The following is a 13,480-nucleotide window of genomic DNA, read 5'->3' on the forward strand; positions in this document are numbered from 1 at the left end:
GAGCGAAACGTTGCCACAATAAATGTCACATTAGTTGCACTTGTGTCCTTTTACTTTACAAACTTCGTACTGTATGAACCATACGAGTTTAGCGCATAACATGACTATTATTATTTGATTAAATTATATTCTGCTCATTACAAGTCAAGAATACCTAAATCTCTAAAATACAGAGTAAAGTAAACTGAGAGTGTGTATACATTAAGAGTTGTATACCTCAGTGTATACATCATGTACCCCTGCGGGTTTACCGCTTCCCCTGAAAATAATAAAAATTGGCAACATTGTGCAAACATCAGTGTTGCCAAAGACCTGTATACTGCGCTGTACGCTCTATCTATATTCTAACCATCACAAGGCCAGATTAATGCCTTTTCTACAACTCCTACATATTTTTTGAGTATATGTCGTTTAAGTGGAAGGAAACAGGTGTGTAAATATCATTGGTGGAAGGTGAAAGGAGAGTCAAATAAGAGTGTGTTGCGCTTGACGCTGCTCCGCCATCTTGGTGCTGCTGCAGCGGCCGACCCGGCCACCGCTGTTACCAAGCCAACATGGCTGATAATTTCCACGAAGATGACTTTCAGGATGTTAAACCCAGCTTGGGATACTATTTTAGCGTCGAGGAAGCTATGGAACAAGTTATGTTACACGAGGAAAGAACTGGAACAAGATATGGCTTCCTGAGAGCCGACCCCAACTTTGGCACAGCAAGTGAGTCTCGGCCATCATACTTGTGATGATATTTCAAGTCTCTCCTATAATATTAGCCTTTATAATGTAATGTAGTTAATTGGGTATGATATAATGCGTTTAAACAAACATGGAGGGATGTCCAGAAGTGTTGAGAGTGGCTGGCACTAAATAATAACACAAAGGGGAAGTAGATAATGTGAGTGATGGAGGGAGGAAGAAGGTTTTGTGGAGGTGGTGGCAACACTGCTGCTCCATCAACCTTACTACCATTATTATTATTTTATTATTATTATTATTATTATTATTATTATTATTATTATTATTATTATTATTATTATTATTTTATTATTATTTTATTATTTTATTATTATTATTTTATTATTATTATTATTATTATTATTATTATTATTTTATTATTATTATTATTATTATTATTATTATTTTATTATTATTATTATTATTATTATTAAATTTATAACTTTATTTTATTATTATTTTTTATTTTATTAGTTATTTTATTTATTTAGTTTTACTATTTTATAATTGGTAATTAATTTTATTTATTATAACTTTTTAATAATGTATTTTATTATTATTATTATTATTATTATTATTATTATTATTATTATATTTATTATTATTATTATATTTTGTATTATTATTTTTATTATTATTTTGAATTATTATTATTATTAATATTATTTTTTATTTTTATTATCACACTGGCCGATTCCCACCAAGGCAGGGTGGCCCGAAAAAGAAAAACTTTCACCATCATTCACTCCATCACTGTCTTGCCAGAAGGGTGCTTTACACTACAGTTTTTAAACTGCAACATTAACACCCCTCCTTCAGAGTGCAGGCACTGTACTTCCCATCTCCAGGACTCAAGTCCGGCCTGCCGGATTCCCTGAACCCCTTCATAAATGTTACTTTGCTCACACTCCAACAGCACGTCAAGTATTAAAAACCATTTGTCTCCATGGATGATGAATGTTGCAGCGAGGAGAAGGCTGGAGGCAGTGGAGATGTCATGTCTGAGGGCAATGTGTGGTGTGAATATAATGCAGAGAATTCGTAGTTTGGAAGTTAGGAGGAGGTGCGGGATTACCAAAACTGTTGTCCAGAGGGCTGAGGAAGGGTTGTTGAGGTGGTTCGGACATGTAGAGAGAATGGAGCGAAACAGAGTGACTTCAAGAGTGTATCAGTCTGTAGTGGAAGGAAGGCGGGGTAGGGGTCGGCCTAGGAAAGGTTGGAGGGAGGGGGTAAAGGAGGTTTTGTGTGCGAGGGGCTTGGACTTCCAGCAGGCATGCGTGAGCATATTTGATAGGAGTGAATGGAGACAAATGGTTTTTAATACTTGACGTGCTGTTGGAGTGTGAGCAAAGTAACATTTATGAAGGGGTTCAGGGAAACCGGCAGGCCGGACTTGAGTCCTGGAGATGGGAAGTACAGTGCCTGCACTCTGAAGGAGGGGTGTTAATGTTGCAGTTTAAAAACTGTAGTGTAAAGCACCCTTCTGGCAAGACAGTGATGGAGTGAATGATGGTGAAAGTTTTTCTTTTTCGGGCCACCCTGCCTTGGTGGGAATCGGCTAGTGTGATAATAAAAATTGTCTCCGTTCACTCCTATCAAACACGCTCATGCATGCTTGCTGGAAGTCCAAGCCCCTCACACACAAAACCTCCTTTACCCTCTCCAACCTTTCCTTGGCCAACCCCTACCCCGCCTTCCTTCCGCTATAGACTGATACACTCTTGAAGTCATTCTGTTTCGCTCCATTCTCTCTACATGTCCGAACCACCTCAACAACCCTTCCTCAGCCCTCTTGACAACAGTTTTGGCAATCCCGCACCTCCTCCTAACTTTCAAACTACGAATTCTCTGCATTATATTCACACCACACATTGCCCTGACATGACATCTCCACTGCCTCCAGCCTTCTCCTTGCTGCAGCATTCATCACCCATGCTTGACACCCATATAAGAGCGTTGGTAAAACTATACTCTCATACATTCCCCTCTTTGCCTCCAAGGACAAAGTTCTTTGTCTCCACAGACTCCTAAGTGCACCGCTCACCGTTTTCCTCTCATCAATTATATGATTCACCTCATCTTTCATAGACCCATCCGCTGACACGTCCACTCCCAAATATCTGAATACATTCACCTCCTCCATACTCTTTCCCTCCAATCTGATATCCAATCTTTCATCACCTAATCTTTTTGTTATCCTCATAACCTTACTCTTTCCTGTATTCACTTTTAATTTTCTTCTTTTACATACCCTACCAAATTCATCCACCAATCTCTGCAACTTCTCTTCAGAATCTCCCAAGAGCACAGTGTCATCAGCAAAGAGCAACTGTGACAACTCCCACTTTATGTGTGATTCTTTATCTTTTAACTCCACACCTCTTGCCAAGACCCTCGCATTTACTTCTCTTACAACCCCATCTATAAATATATTAAACAACCACGGTGACATCACACATCCTTGTCTAAGGCCTACTTTTACTGGGAAATAATCTCCCTCTTTCCTACATACTCTAACTTGAGCCTTATTATTATTATTACTATTATTATTCCAACTGAGTATTGAAACATACAATACGTATGGGGGCGAGACAGAAATATTTAATCCCATTTTGGTATATTTTACCTAGACAGCCATCATCAATATTATTATTGTCTTATTATATGTAATATACAGTACAGAAGTTATGTTAGGTAAGAGTCATCAAGGAACACAACAATGGAGTGTCTGGTGTAAAGTCTCTGTACTTCAGTAACTCTGCTGCTCTGGTATAATTGAACTGCTTTCATACATATGTGGGCTATTATTTCTTATGAACAGGTTCAACTCTGTTTTTTAATGATTATTATAATAATAGTTCCGGAGGTCAATGCCCCCGCGGCCCGGTCTGTGACCAGGCCTCCTGGTGGATCAGAGCCTGATCAACCAGGCTGTTACTGTTGGCTGCACGCAAACCAACGTACGAGCCACAGCCCGGCTGGTCAGGAACCGACTTTAGGTGCTTGTCCAGTGCCAGCTTGAAAACTGCCAGGGGTCTGTTGGTAATCCCCCTTATGTATGCTGGGAGGCAGTTGAACAGTCTCGGGCCCCAGACACATATTGTATGGTCTCTTAACGTGCTACTGACACCCCTGCTTTTCATTGGGGGGATGTTGCATCGTCTGCCAAGTCTTTTGCTTTCATAGTGTGTGATTTTTGTGTGCAAGTTCGGTACTAGTCCCTCTAGGATTTTCCAGGTGTATATAATCATGTATCTCTCCCGCCTGCGTTCCAGAGAATACAGGTTCAGGAACCTCAAGCGCTCCCAGTAATTGAGGTGTTTTATCTCCATTATGCGCGCCGTGAAGATTCTCTGTACATTTTCTAGGTTAGCAATTTCACCTGCCTTGAAAGGTGCTGTTAGTGTGCAGCAATATTCCAGCCTAGATAGAACAAGTGACCTGAAGAGTGTCATCATGGGCTTGGCATCCCTAGTTTTGAAGGTTCGCATTATCCATCCTGTCCTTTTTCTAGCAGATGCGATTGATACAATGTTATGGTCCTTGAAGGTGAGATCCTCCGACATGATCACTCCCAGGTCTTTGACGTTGGTGTTTCACTCTATTTTGTGGCCAGAATTTGTTTTGTACTCTGATGACGATTTAATTTCCTCGTGTTTGCCATATCTGAGTAATTGAAATTTCTCATCGTTAAACTTCATATTGTTTTCTGCAGCCCACATTGCAGTGTCTGCAATGGAAGACACTGTCATGCAGATTCGGGTGTCACGGGAAGACACGGTGCTGTGGCTGACATCCTTGTCTGTGTCAGATATGAGGATGAGGAACAAGATGGGAGCAAGTACTGTGCCTTGTGGAACAGAGCTTTTCACCGTAGCTGCCTTGGACTTTACTCTGTTGACTACTACTCTCTGTGTTCTGTTGGTGAGGAAATTATAGATCCATCGACCGACTTTTCCCGTTATTCCTTTAGCACGCATTTTGTGCCCCCTTACGCCATGGTCACACTTGTCGAAGGCTTTTGCAAAGTCTGTATATATTACATCTGCATTCTTTTTGTCTTCTAGTGCATCTAGGACCTTGTCGTAGTGATCCAATAGTTGAGACAGACAGGAGCGACCTGTTCTAAACCCATGTTGCCCTGGGTTGTGTAATTGATGGGTTTCTAGATGGGTGGTGATCTTGCTTCTTAGGACTCTTTCAAAGATTTTTATGATATGGGATGTTAGTGCTATCGGTCTGTAGTTCTTTGCTGTTGCTTTACTGCCCCCTTTGTGGAGTGGGACTATGTCTGTTGTTTTTAGTAACTGTGGGACGACCCCCGTGTCCATGCTCCCTCTCCATAGGATGGTAAAAGCTCGTGATAGGGGCTTCTTGCAGTTCTTGATGAACACGGAATTCCACGAGTCTGGCCCTGGGGTAGAGTGCATGGGCATGTCATTTATCGCCTGTTCGAAGTCATTTGGCGTCAGGATAACATCAGATAGGCTTGTGTTAACCAAATTCTGTGGCTCTCTCATAAAAAATTTATTTTGATCTTCGACTCTCAGTCTGGTTAGCGGCTTGCTAAAAACTGAGTCATATTGGGACTTGAGTAGCTCACTCATTTCCTTGCTGTCATCTGTGTAGGACCCATCTTGTTTAAGTAGGGGCCCAATACTGGACGCTGTTCTCGACTTTGATTTGGCATAGGAGAAGAAATACTTTGGGCTTCTTTCGATTTCATTTATGGCTTTTAGTTCTTCCCACGATTCCTAACTCCTATAAGATTCCTTTAGCTTAAGTTCGATGCTTGCTATTTCTCTGACCAATGTCTCCCTACGCCTTTCAGATATATTGACCTCTTTTAGCCGCTCTGTTATTCTTTTCCGTCGCCTATAAAGGGAGCACCTGTCTCTTTCTATTTTACATCTACTCCTCCTTTTTCTTAGAGGAATAAGCCTTGTGCATACATCGAGCGCCACTGAGTTAATCTGTTCTAGGCATAAGTTGGGGTCTGTGTTGCTTAGTATATCTTCCCAGTTTATATCAGTTAGGATTTGGTTTACTTGGTCCCACTTTATGTTTTTGTTATTGAAGTTGAATTTGGTGAATGCTCCCTCATGACTAATCTCATTATGTCGGTCTGGGGCTCTGCGCATACATGTCTGAACCTCAATTATGTTGTGATCTGAGTATATTGTTTTTGATATGGTGACATTTCGTATCAGATCATCATTGTTAGTGAAGATGAGGTCTAGTGTATTCTCCAGTCTAGTAGGCTCTATTATTTGCTGGTTTAAATTGAATTTTGTGCAGAGATTTAAAAGCTCGTGTGAGTGTGAGTTTTCATCAGAGCTGCCTCCTGGTGTTATTACTGCAACAATATTATTTGCTATATTCTTCTATTTTAGGTGCCTTAAGTTGAAATCCCCCAGGAGCAAGATGTTGGGTGCAGGAGCTGGCAGATTTTCCAGACAGTGGTCAATTTTTAACAGCTGTTCCTGGAATTGCTGGGATGTTGCATCCGGAGGCTTGTAGACAATAAGGCGCTCTTGATCCAGGGAGTGCGACTAGGTGCTTATGGATTAGATGGTATTGACCTCAGCTCATAACCGGGAGTCTGGGGTTCGATCCCTGGACGAGCGGAAAGATTGGGCATGTTTCCTTACCCCAACATGTTAGGTGGTTCATGTGGGTCGGATTCTGGGGAAAAAGAGATTAAAGAACTCCAGTGGAAATAAGCCAGATGATGTGATTACAGTGGCTTTCCATTAAGTAGAAGTTCTTATGTAGTTAGTTACAATCGTGTGTACAATAAGAATGGTAGGTAATGAACCAGTGGTACAATTTAAAAGTATGACTTATTTCAAACTGATTCTGTGAGCTTCTGTTTATTTATTTATTTATTTATTTATTTTATTTATTTTTTATTTGGACATGATACATAGTTGTACAAAGAAATATAGTGACTGGGTGCACATGCCAAAAGCCCCTTGTATGCAGAGCATTATGGGCAAGCTTAAAATTAACTTAAGATTAACTAAGCAATGATATATACAGTTCAATTAAGTTTATTAAGTCACAGGTACACACAAGTACAACTATCTTATATAGTGTAAATTACCTAGGATAACCCTATAAAAAAAACCTGGCCTTATCTGACATTTTTTTTGTAGGGTTATCCTAGGTAATTTACACTATATAAGATAGTTGTACTTGTGTGTACCTGTGACTTAATAAACTTAATTGAACTGTATATATCATTGCTTAGTTAATCTTAAGTTAACCCTTTGAGGGTCGACATGCCCTCTCCGAGACTCGTTCTCAGGGTCGGCCAAATTTAAAAAAAAAAAAAAATAATTTTTTCTTATGAAAAGATAGAGAATCTTTTCCCAATCATAATGACACCAAAAGTATGATATTTGATGGAAAACTTATGGAATTATGCTCTCGTGAAGTTAGCGGTCTCGGCGATGTTTACGCATCGGCGATTTTGCCCACTTTGAGCCCCATTTTCGGCCAATTCCGCTGTACTAGTCGACAAAAAAACATGAATATTTCGCTAGAACTCCATTTTTTCTATCGAAGGAGTGCAAGAAACCACCCATTTTCCAATTTCAACTATCCAGTACAGTGGTCAGAATTTAGCAATTTTGCCAATTTCACACAAATTTCAAAAGATGCCAATTTCCGAATAGGGTCCAGAATAAACAAAGACGTTCCTGGCACTAAAATGACATTTCCTCTGTTCATTAGTCACGTCTCAAGGCCCCTCTTACATTCTTTTGCTTTCCACTTTGAATTTTTATTCTCAAAAAAAAAAAAATAGAAGATTTACTGTTATGCAGACTACTGCATTAGTGTAAAAAATGGTATAAATAATATTGGCGCACTTGCGAAAGAATATTAGACTCGCCAGTTGACGTGTATTGGACGCTTGGCATGATTTGTTTACTTTTGAACTTTGGTAAAAATCGAACATTTCTGCTACTTTGAGTTCAATTTCAAGGTACTTTTCATTGTAAAACCAGTCAAAATCATCTCAATTTCTGTAATATGTCTTCCATTCTATAAAATGAGACCAAGAAAACTAGAATACAACAATAAATACCATACAAAAATACAGTGCAAAGTCGCTGTTTTATTCCAAAAAAATGGTCAAAGTTTTTTTTTTCACATTATGTACTGTGTGCTGCAGGATTTTTTTTATACTGTGCACACTGACCACATAGACCCATTCTTTCATATGTAGGCCTACCAGCTTTCTCCCATTAGATTTGAGGGCGCTAGAATTTAGGCGTACTAGTACGTCAAAAACCCTGGGTCATAAGCCGTACTAGCACGGCCGAAACCCTCAAAGGGTTAAGAATCGTAGTGGCATACACAGTATGATAAGGCATGGTGAGGCTGCCAGTTTTGACCAAAAAGCGGCTGAAAAATATGTGCAGGAATTCAAGGAGTACATAGACACTGAAAAATTAAAACCCCAACAAGTGTTTAATTGTGACAAAACAGGCCTGTTTTGGAAGGAAATGCCAAACAGGACCTACATTACACAGGAGAAAAAAGCACTGCCAGGACACAAGCCTATGAAAGACACGCTAACTCTCATGTTTTGTAGTAATGCTAGTGGGCATTGCAAAGTGAAGCCTCTACTTGTGTATCACTCTGCACCTCCCAGAGTGTTCAAGAAAAACAATGTCGTCAAGGCTAATTTGTGTGTGATGTGGAAGGCAAACAGTAAGGCATGGGTCACTAAGGACATTTTCCATGATTGGTTCTATCATGTGTTTGGCCCCACTGTGAAAAATACCTCCTGGAAAATAAATTGGACCTCAAGTGCCTCCTGGTATTAGACAATGCTCCTGCTCATCCTCCAGACTTGCCAGAGAGAATTTTGGGGGAGTTGATCTTCATCAAAGTGAAGTTTTTGCCTATTAATACCACTCCTCTCCTCCAGCCCATGGACCAGTAGGTCATTTCAAATTTCAAAAAACTGTACACCAAAGCAGTGTTTCAAAAGTGCTTTGAAGTGACCTCAGACACTGAAAAGACCCCAAGAGAGTTTTGGAAAGATCAATTTAGTATCCTCAGTTGCATAAATCTTATAGGTAAGGCTTGGGAGGGAGTGACTTGCAGGACTTTGAACACTGCTTGGAGGAAATTGTGGCCACAATGTGTACAAGAGAGAGATTTTGAAGGGTTTGGGGCTAACCCTGAGGAGCCTATACCAGTTGTGGAATCTAATGTGTCATTGGGGAAGTCCATGGGGTTGGAGGCTAGTGGGGAGGATGTGGAAGAGCTTGTGGAGAACGACGATGAAGAACTAACCACTGATGAGCTGCAAGAGCATCTGCAACAGCAAGAGACCACAACTGAGGAAACTGCTTCAGAGGAGGGGAGAGAGAGATGGAGGAAGTTGCCTTCTTCAACGATTAAGGACATTTGTACAATGTGGACAAAGGTGCAAGCCTTTATGGAAGAACATCACCCTGATACAGCTATTGCAAGCCATGCTGGTGACTTTTACAATGACAATGTTGTGGCCCATTTTAGGAAAATCTTAAAGGAATGCCAGATACAGAGATCTATGGACAGATTTTTGATGCGGCAGAGGTCCAGTGACTGTCAAGTTGTTCCAAGTGACATTAAAAAAAGAAAGGAAGCAACCCCAGAAAAGGACTTGGTACCTAAAGTCCTTATGGAAGGGGATTCCCCTACCAAACAATAATACACCTCCATCATCTCCCCTCCTCCCATCTCATCACTCATCAATAAATCTTCAATAAAGGTGCCATTTATTCTTCATGTAGTATTTATTCTTCATGTATCATTGTTTTCCGTGTAGGAAATTGTATATTTCACGTGAAAAAAAAAATTATACTTTTGGGTGCCTGGAACGGATTAATGGGATTCCCATTATTTCTTATGGGGAAAATTAATTCGGCTAACAATAAAATCGGTTAAGGACAAGCTCTCTGGAACAGATTAAAATCATTACCCGAGGGTCCACTGTATACAGAACATTAAACTCCAATATCGACCATCCACTTAAATTTCTCCTAGACAGCTTCAACAGAATACACAGGCATAACATGAGGTAAAGACACTTTTTGATATCCCTCATGTCCGTCTCACACTATGCAAAAATGCAATGCACATAAAAGGTCAGGAGATCTGGAACTCATTGTCTGAAACAGTAAGAGGTCCCCTGCCCACAAATCGATTTAAGACTATACTCAAAAATCACCTCATCTCTCAGTAACAACCATACCCACACTATGCTAAACTCTAACCAAATTTAAAGTAACTCTCCCAAATATTTTATTATCCCTCAACTATTAATCCATTATTACAAACTTAAAAATGTATGTCTGTATCATAAATTGTACTATCTCATATTAATAATATCTGTAATCTACCACTCTTCACCTGTCTAGACTTAAGTAGTGGTAGTATTAGGTTAAGTATGCCCAAAATGCCTCGGCATGATAGTAGCTTTCTTTGTACCAATCAAATTATGAAATGTAAACACACATTGTAACCTTAGCAAAGAAATAAATTTTTTTATTTTTTTTTATTTTAAAGACATCTGCTGTCCATGTTCACCCTTCAGTAAAATAAGTATACCTGGGTGTTAGTTGACTGATGTGAGTTGCATCCTGAGGACAAAAATTGACCTAATTTATATAGTAGTATGTCACTGATGTCAGCTAGACCTGTATACCTTGTATATGTACTTGTAGAAATAAAGATTATTATTATCATCTAAACTGAAGTTGACAAGCTCTCTGATAAATGGGAGAATCGAACAAGAGATTCTAGACTGTCATGATTAATCTGACAATCCTTACAGTGAGACCAAGCATGCTAAAGTACCTGAACTATGGAACAGTAGAATTTGAAAATTCATTACCCTGAATACCAAAAGAACCAGAAACTCTTCAAATGATGTTTTTTCTGATAAAAAGGTGACAGACTCAGCACTGAATATGAAGGATAAGGGATGCAAGGAATTAGTGGTCTCCATTAAGTAAATTCAAGGTTTTGAAGAGTGGTGGGGTGTGTTGTCTGGTGCAGGAGTTTGTGATCATCCGCACCGCCGCTTTTTGTTGGGTTATTAAAGGTTTATGGTGACTGGCCATGGTAGATCCCCAAGCACAAATACCATAAATCAAGTTTATTCTCTATAAGGATTACAATGCTGAGTTTACAGAATTTGGATATTGTGTGGTTTACATGTTTTAAAATACTATTTACAGAGGGGGCCACTAGAACACCTAGCATGGCTAGGCATTTCGGGCAGACTTAGATTAATTCTTAACTTTAAAATATTACAAATTATGAGGTAAGTTGGTATTATGGCTAAGTGACTAAATACTAGTTTGTGAGTTTAGCAATGTGAATGCTTTTGTTTTTGCACAATACATAGATTCAGTATTGGAGTATCACAGGCCAACTTATGACTAGTTAGGATTCATTATTTTAAGATTAAGATTGATATTTCTGTGTTTATGGTCAAATGGGTGAGTGAATGTAAGTGTGAACCACCAGGTGGTATTCGTGTAATTAGTTGACGGGGTGTATCAGGGAGATAAGATGTTTTCTAATGGTAGTTTTGAAGGTGATGAATGTGTCTGCAGTTCTAGAGTTTTCAGGGAGGGTGTTCCAGATTTTAAGGCCTTTGACATACATTGAATTTTTGTAAAGGTTTAGTCGGACATGGGGAATGTCATAGAGATGTTTGTGTCTGGTGTTATGCCTGTGGGTTCTGTCACAACTATCAAGAAAGCGTTTTAGGTCAAGGTTAATATTGGAATTTAAGGTCCTGTAGATGTAGATTGTACAGTAGTAAATGTGTATGTACTGAACAGGGAGTAAGTTTAGATCTATGAAGAGTGGGGAGGTGTGTTGCCAGGGATGGGATTTAGTGATTATTCTTACTGCTTACTTTAGGTGAGGTAATGGTATATTAGAGAGTGATGAAGTAAGGAGTACCAATTGGTGTACACAGTATCATATCTTGGAAAGGATACCTACTATTGTGGAAACTTTCTTAGTTATATCCCATGTACAGTGGACCCCCGCATACCGATTTTAATCCGTGCAAGAGGGGTAATTGTTATGCGAAATAATCGGTATGTGAATGAATTTTCCCATAAGAAATAATGGAAATAAAATTAATCCGTGCAAGACACCCAAAAGTATGAAAAAAAAATTTTTTTTACCACATGAAATGTTAATTTTAGTACACACAAACTGAGAAAGGCATGCACAATTACATGACACTTACTTTTATTGAAGATCTGGTGATGATTGATGGGATGGGAGGAGGGGAGAGAGAGTGTTAGTGTTTAGAAGGGGAATCCCCTTCCATTAAGACTTGAGGTGTCGAGTCCTTTTCTGGGGTTACTTCCCTTCTTCTTTTAATGCCACTAGGACCAGCTTCAGAGTCACTGGACTTCTTTCGCACAACATATCTGTCCATAGTGGCCTGTACCTCTCGTTCCTTTATGACTTCCCTAAAGTGTTTCACAACATTGTCAGTGTAATAATCACCAGCACGGCTTGCAATAGCTGTGTGAGGGTGATTTTCATCAAAAAAGGTTTGCACTTCAAGCCACTTTGCACAGATTTCCTTAATCTTTGTAGTAGGCAACTTCTTCAATTTCTCTCTCCCCTCCTCTGAACTAGTTTTCTCAGGTCTGGCCTCTTGGTCTTGAAGTTGATCTATCAGCTCATTAGTGGTTAGTTCTTCATTGTCCTCCTCCACCAACTCTTCCACATCCTCCCCACTAACCTCCAACCCCAAGGACTTTCCCAATGCCACAATGGATTCCTCAACTGGCATAATCCTCTCAGGGTTAGCCTCAAACCCTTCAAAATCCCTTTTGTCTACACATTCTGGCCACAGTTTCTTCCAAGCAGAGTTCAAGGTCTTCTTAGTCACTCCCTCCCAAGCCTTACCTATAAGGTTTACACAATTGAGGATATTAAAGTGCTCTCTCCAAAACTCTCTTAGAGTCAGTTGAGTTTCTGAGGTCACTACAAAGCACCTTTCAAACAGAGCTTTTGTGTACAGTTTTTTGAAGTTTGCAATAACCTGCTGGTCCATGGGCTGCAGGAGAGGAGTGGTATTAGGAGGCAAAAACTTCACCTTAATGAAGCTCATGTCCCCATAAAGTCGCTCTGCCACGTCTGTAGGATGACCAGGGGCATTGTCTAACACCAGGAGGCACTTAAGTTCTAATTTCTTTTCAGTTAGGTAATCTTTCACATTGGGGGCAAATGCATGGTGTAACCAGTTATAGAAAAAGTCCCTAGTGACCCATGCCTTACTGTTTGCCCTCCACAGCACACACAAATTCTCCTTGAGGACATTCTTTTGCCTGAACGGTCTGGGAGTTTCAGAGTGATACACTAATAAAGGCTTAACTTTGCAATCACCACTAGCATTGGAACACATCAACAAAGTAAGCCTGTCTTTCATAGGCTTATGTCCTGGGAGTGCCTTTTCCTCCTGAGTAATGTAGGTCCTGCTTGGCATTTTCTTCCAAAACAGGCCTGTTTCATCACAATTAAACACTTGTTCAGGTTTCAGTCCTTCAGTCTCTATGTACTCCTTGAATTCATGCACATATTTTTCAGCCGCTTTGTGGTCCGAACTGGCAGCCTCACCATGCCTTATCACACTATGTATGCCACTACGCTTCTTAAATCTCTCAAACCAACCTTTGCTGGCCTTAAATTCACTCACATCAGCACT

At 39.8% G+C, this 13,480-nt stretch overlaps 1 protein-coding gene across 3 annotated transcripts in view; it reads left to right on the forward strand.

Annotated features, from left to right (window-relative positions):
- The first annotated feature begins 314 nt into the window (after nucleotides 1–314).
- LOC128693796 (uncharacterized) overlaps nucleotides 315–13,480 on the forward strand; it is an 82,259-nt gene continuing 69,093 nt past the window's right edge. Inside the window, exon 1 of one of the 3 annotated variants that reach the window (XM_053783685.2) lies at nucleotides 315–714. In XM_053783685.2, coding sequence (XP_053639660.2) covers nucleotides 555–714 — 160 coding nt within the window. In that variant the 5' untranslated portion in view covers nucleotides 315–554. The remainder of the gene's footprint in view (nucleotides 715–13,480) is intronic. The other 2 variants (XM_053783688.2, XM_053783689.2) reach the window with 2 other exon arrangements.

Source organism: Cherax quadricarinatus, chromosome 34 (genome assembly GCF_038502225.1).
Source record: "Cherax quadricarinatus isolate ZL_2023a chromosome 34, ASM3850222v1, whole genome shotgun sequence".
In the NCBI taxonomy this organism is placed as follows: domain Eukaryota; kingdom Metazoa; phylum Arthropoda; class Malacostraca; order Decapoda; family Parastacidae; genus Cherax; species Cherax quadricarinatus.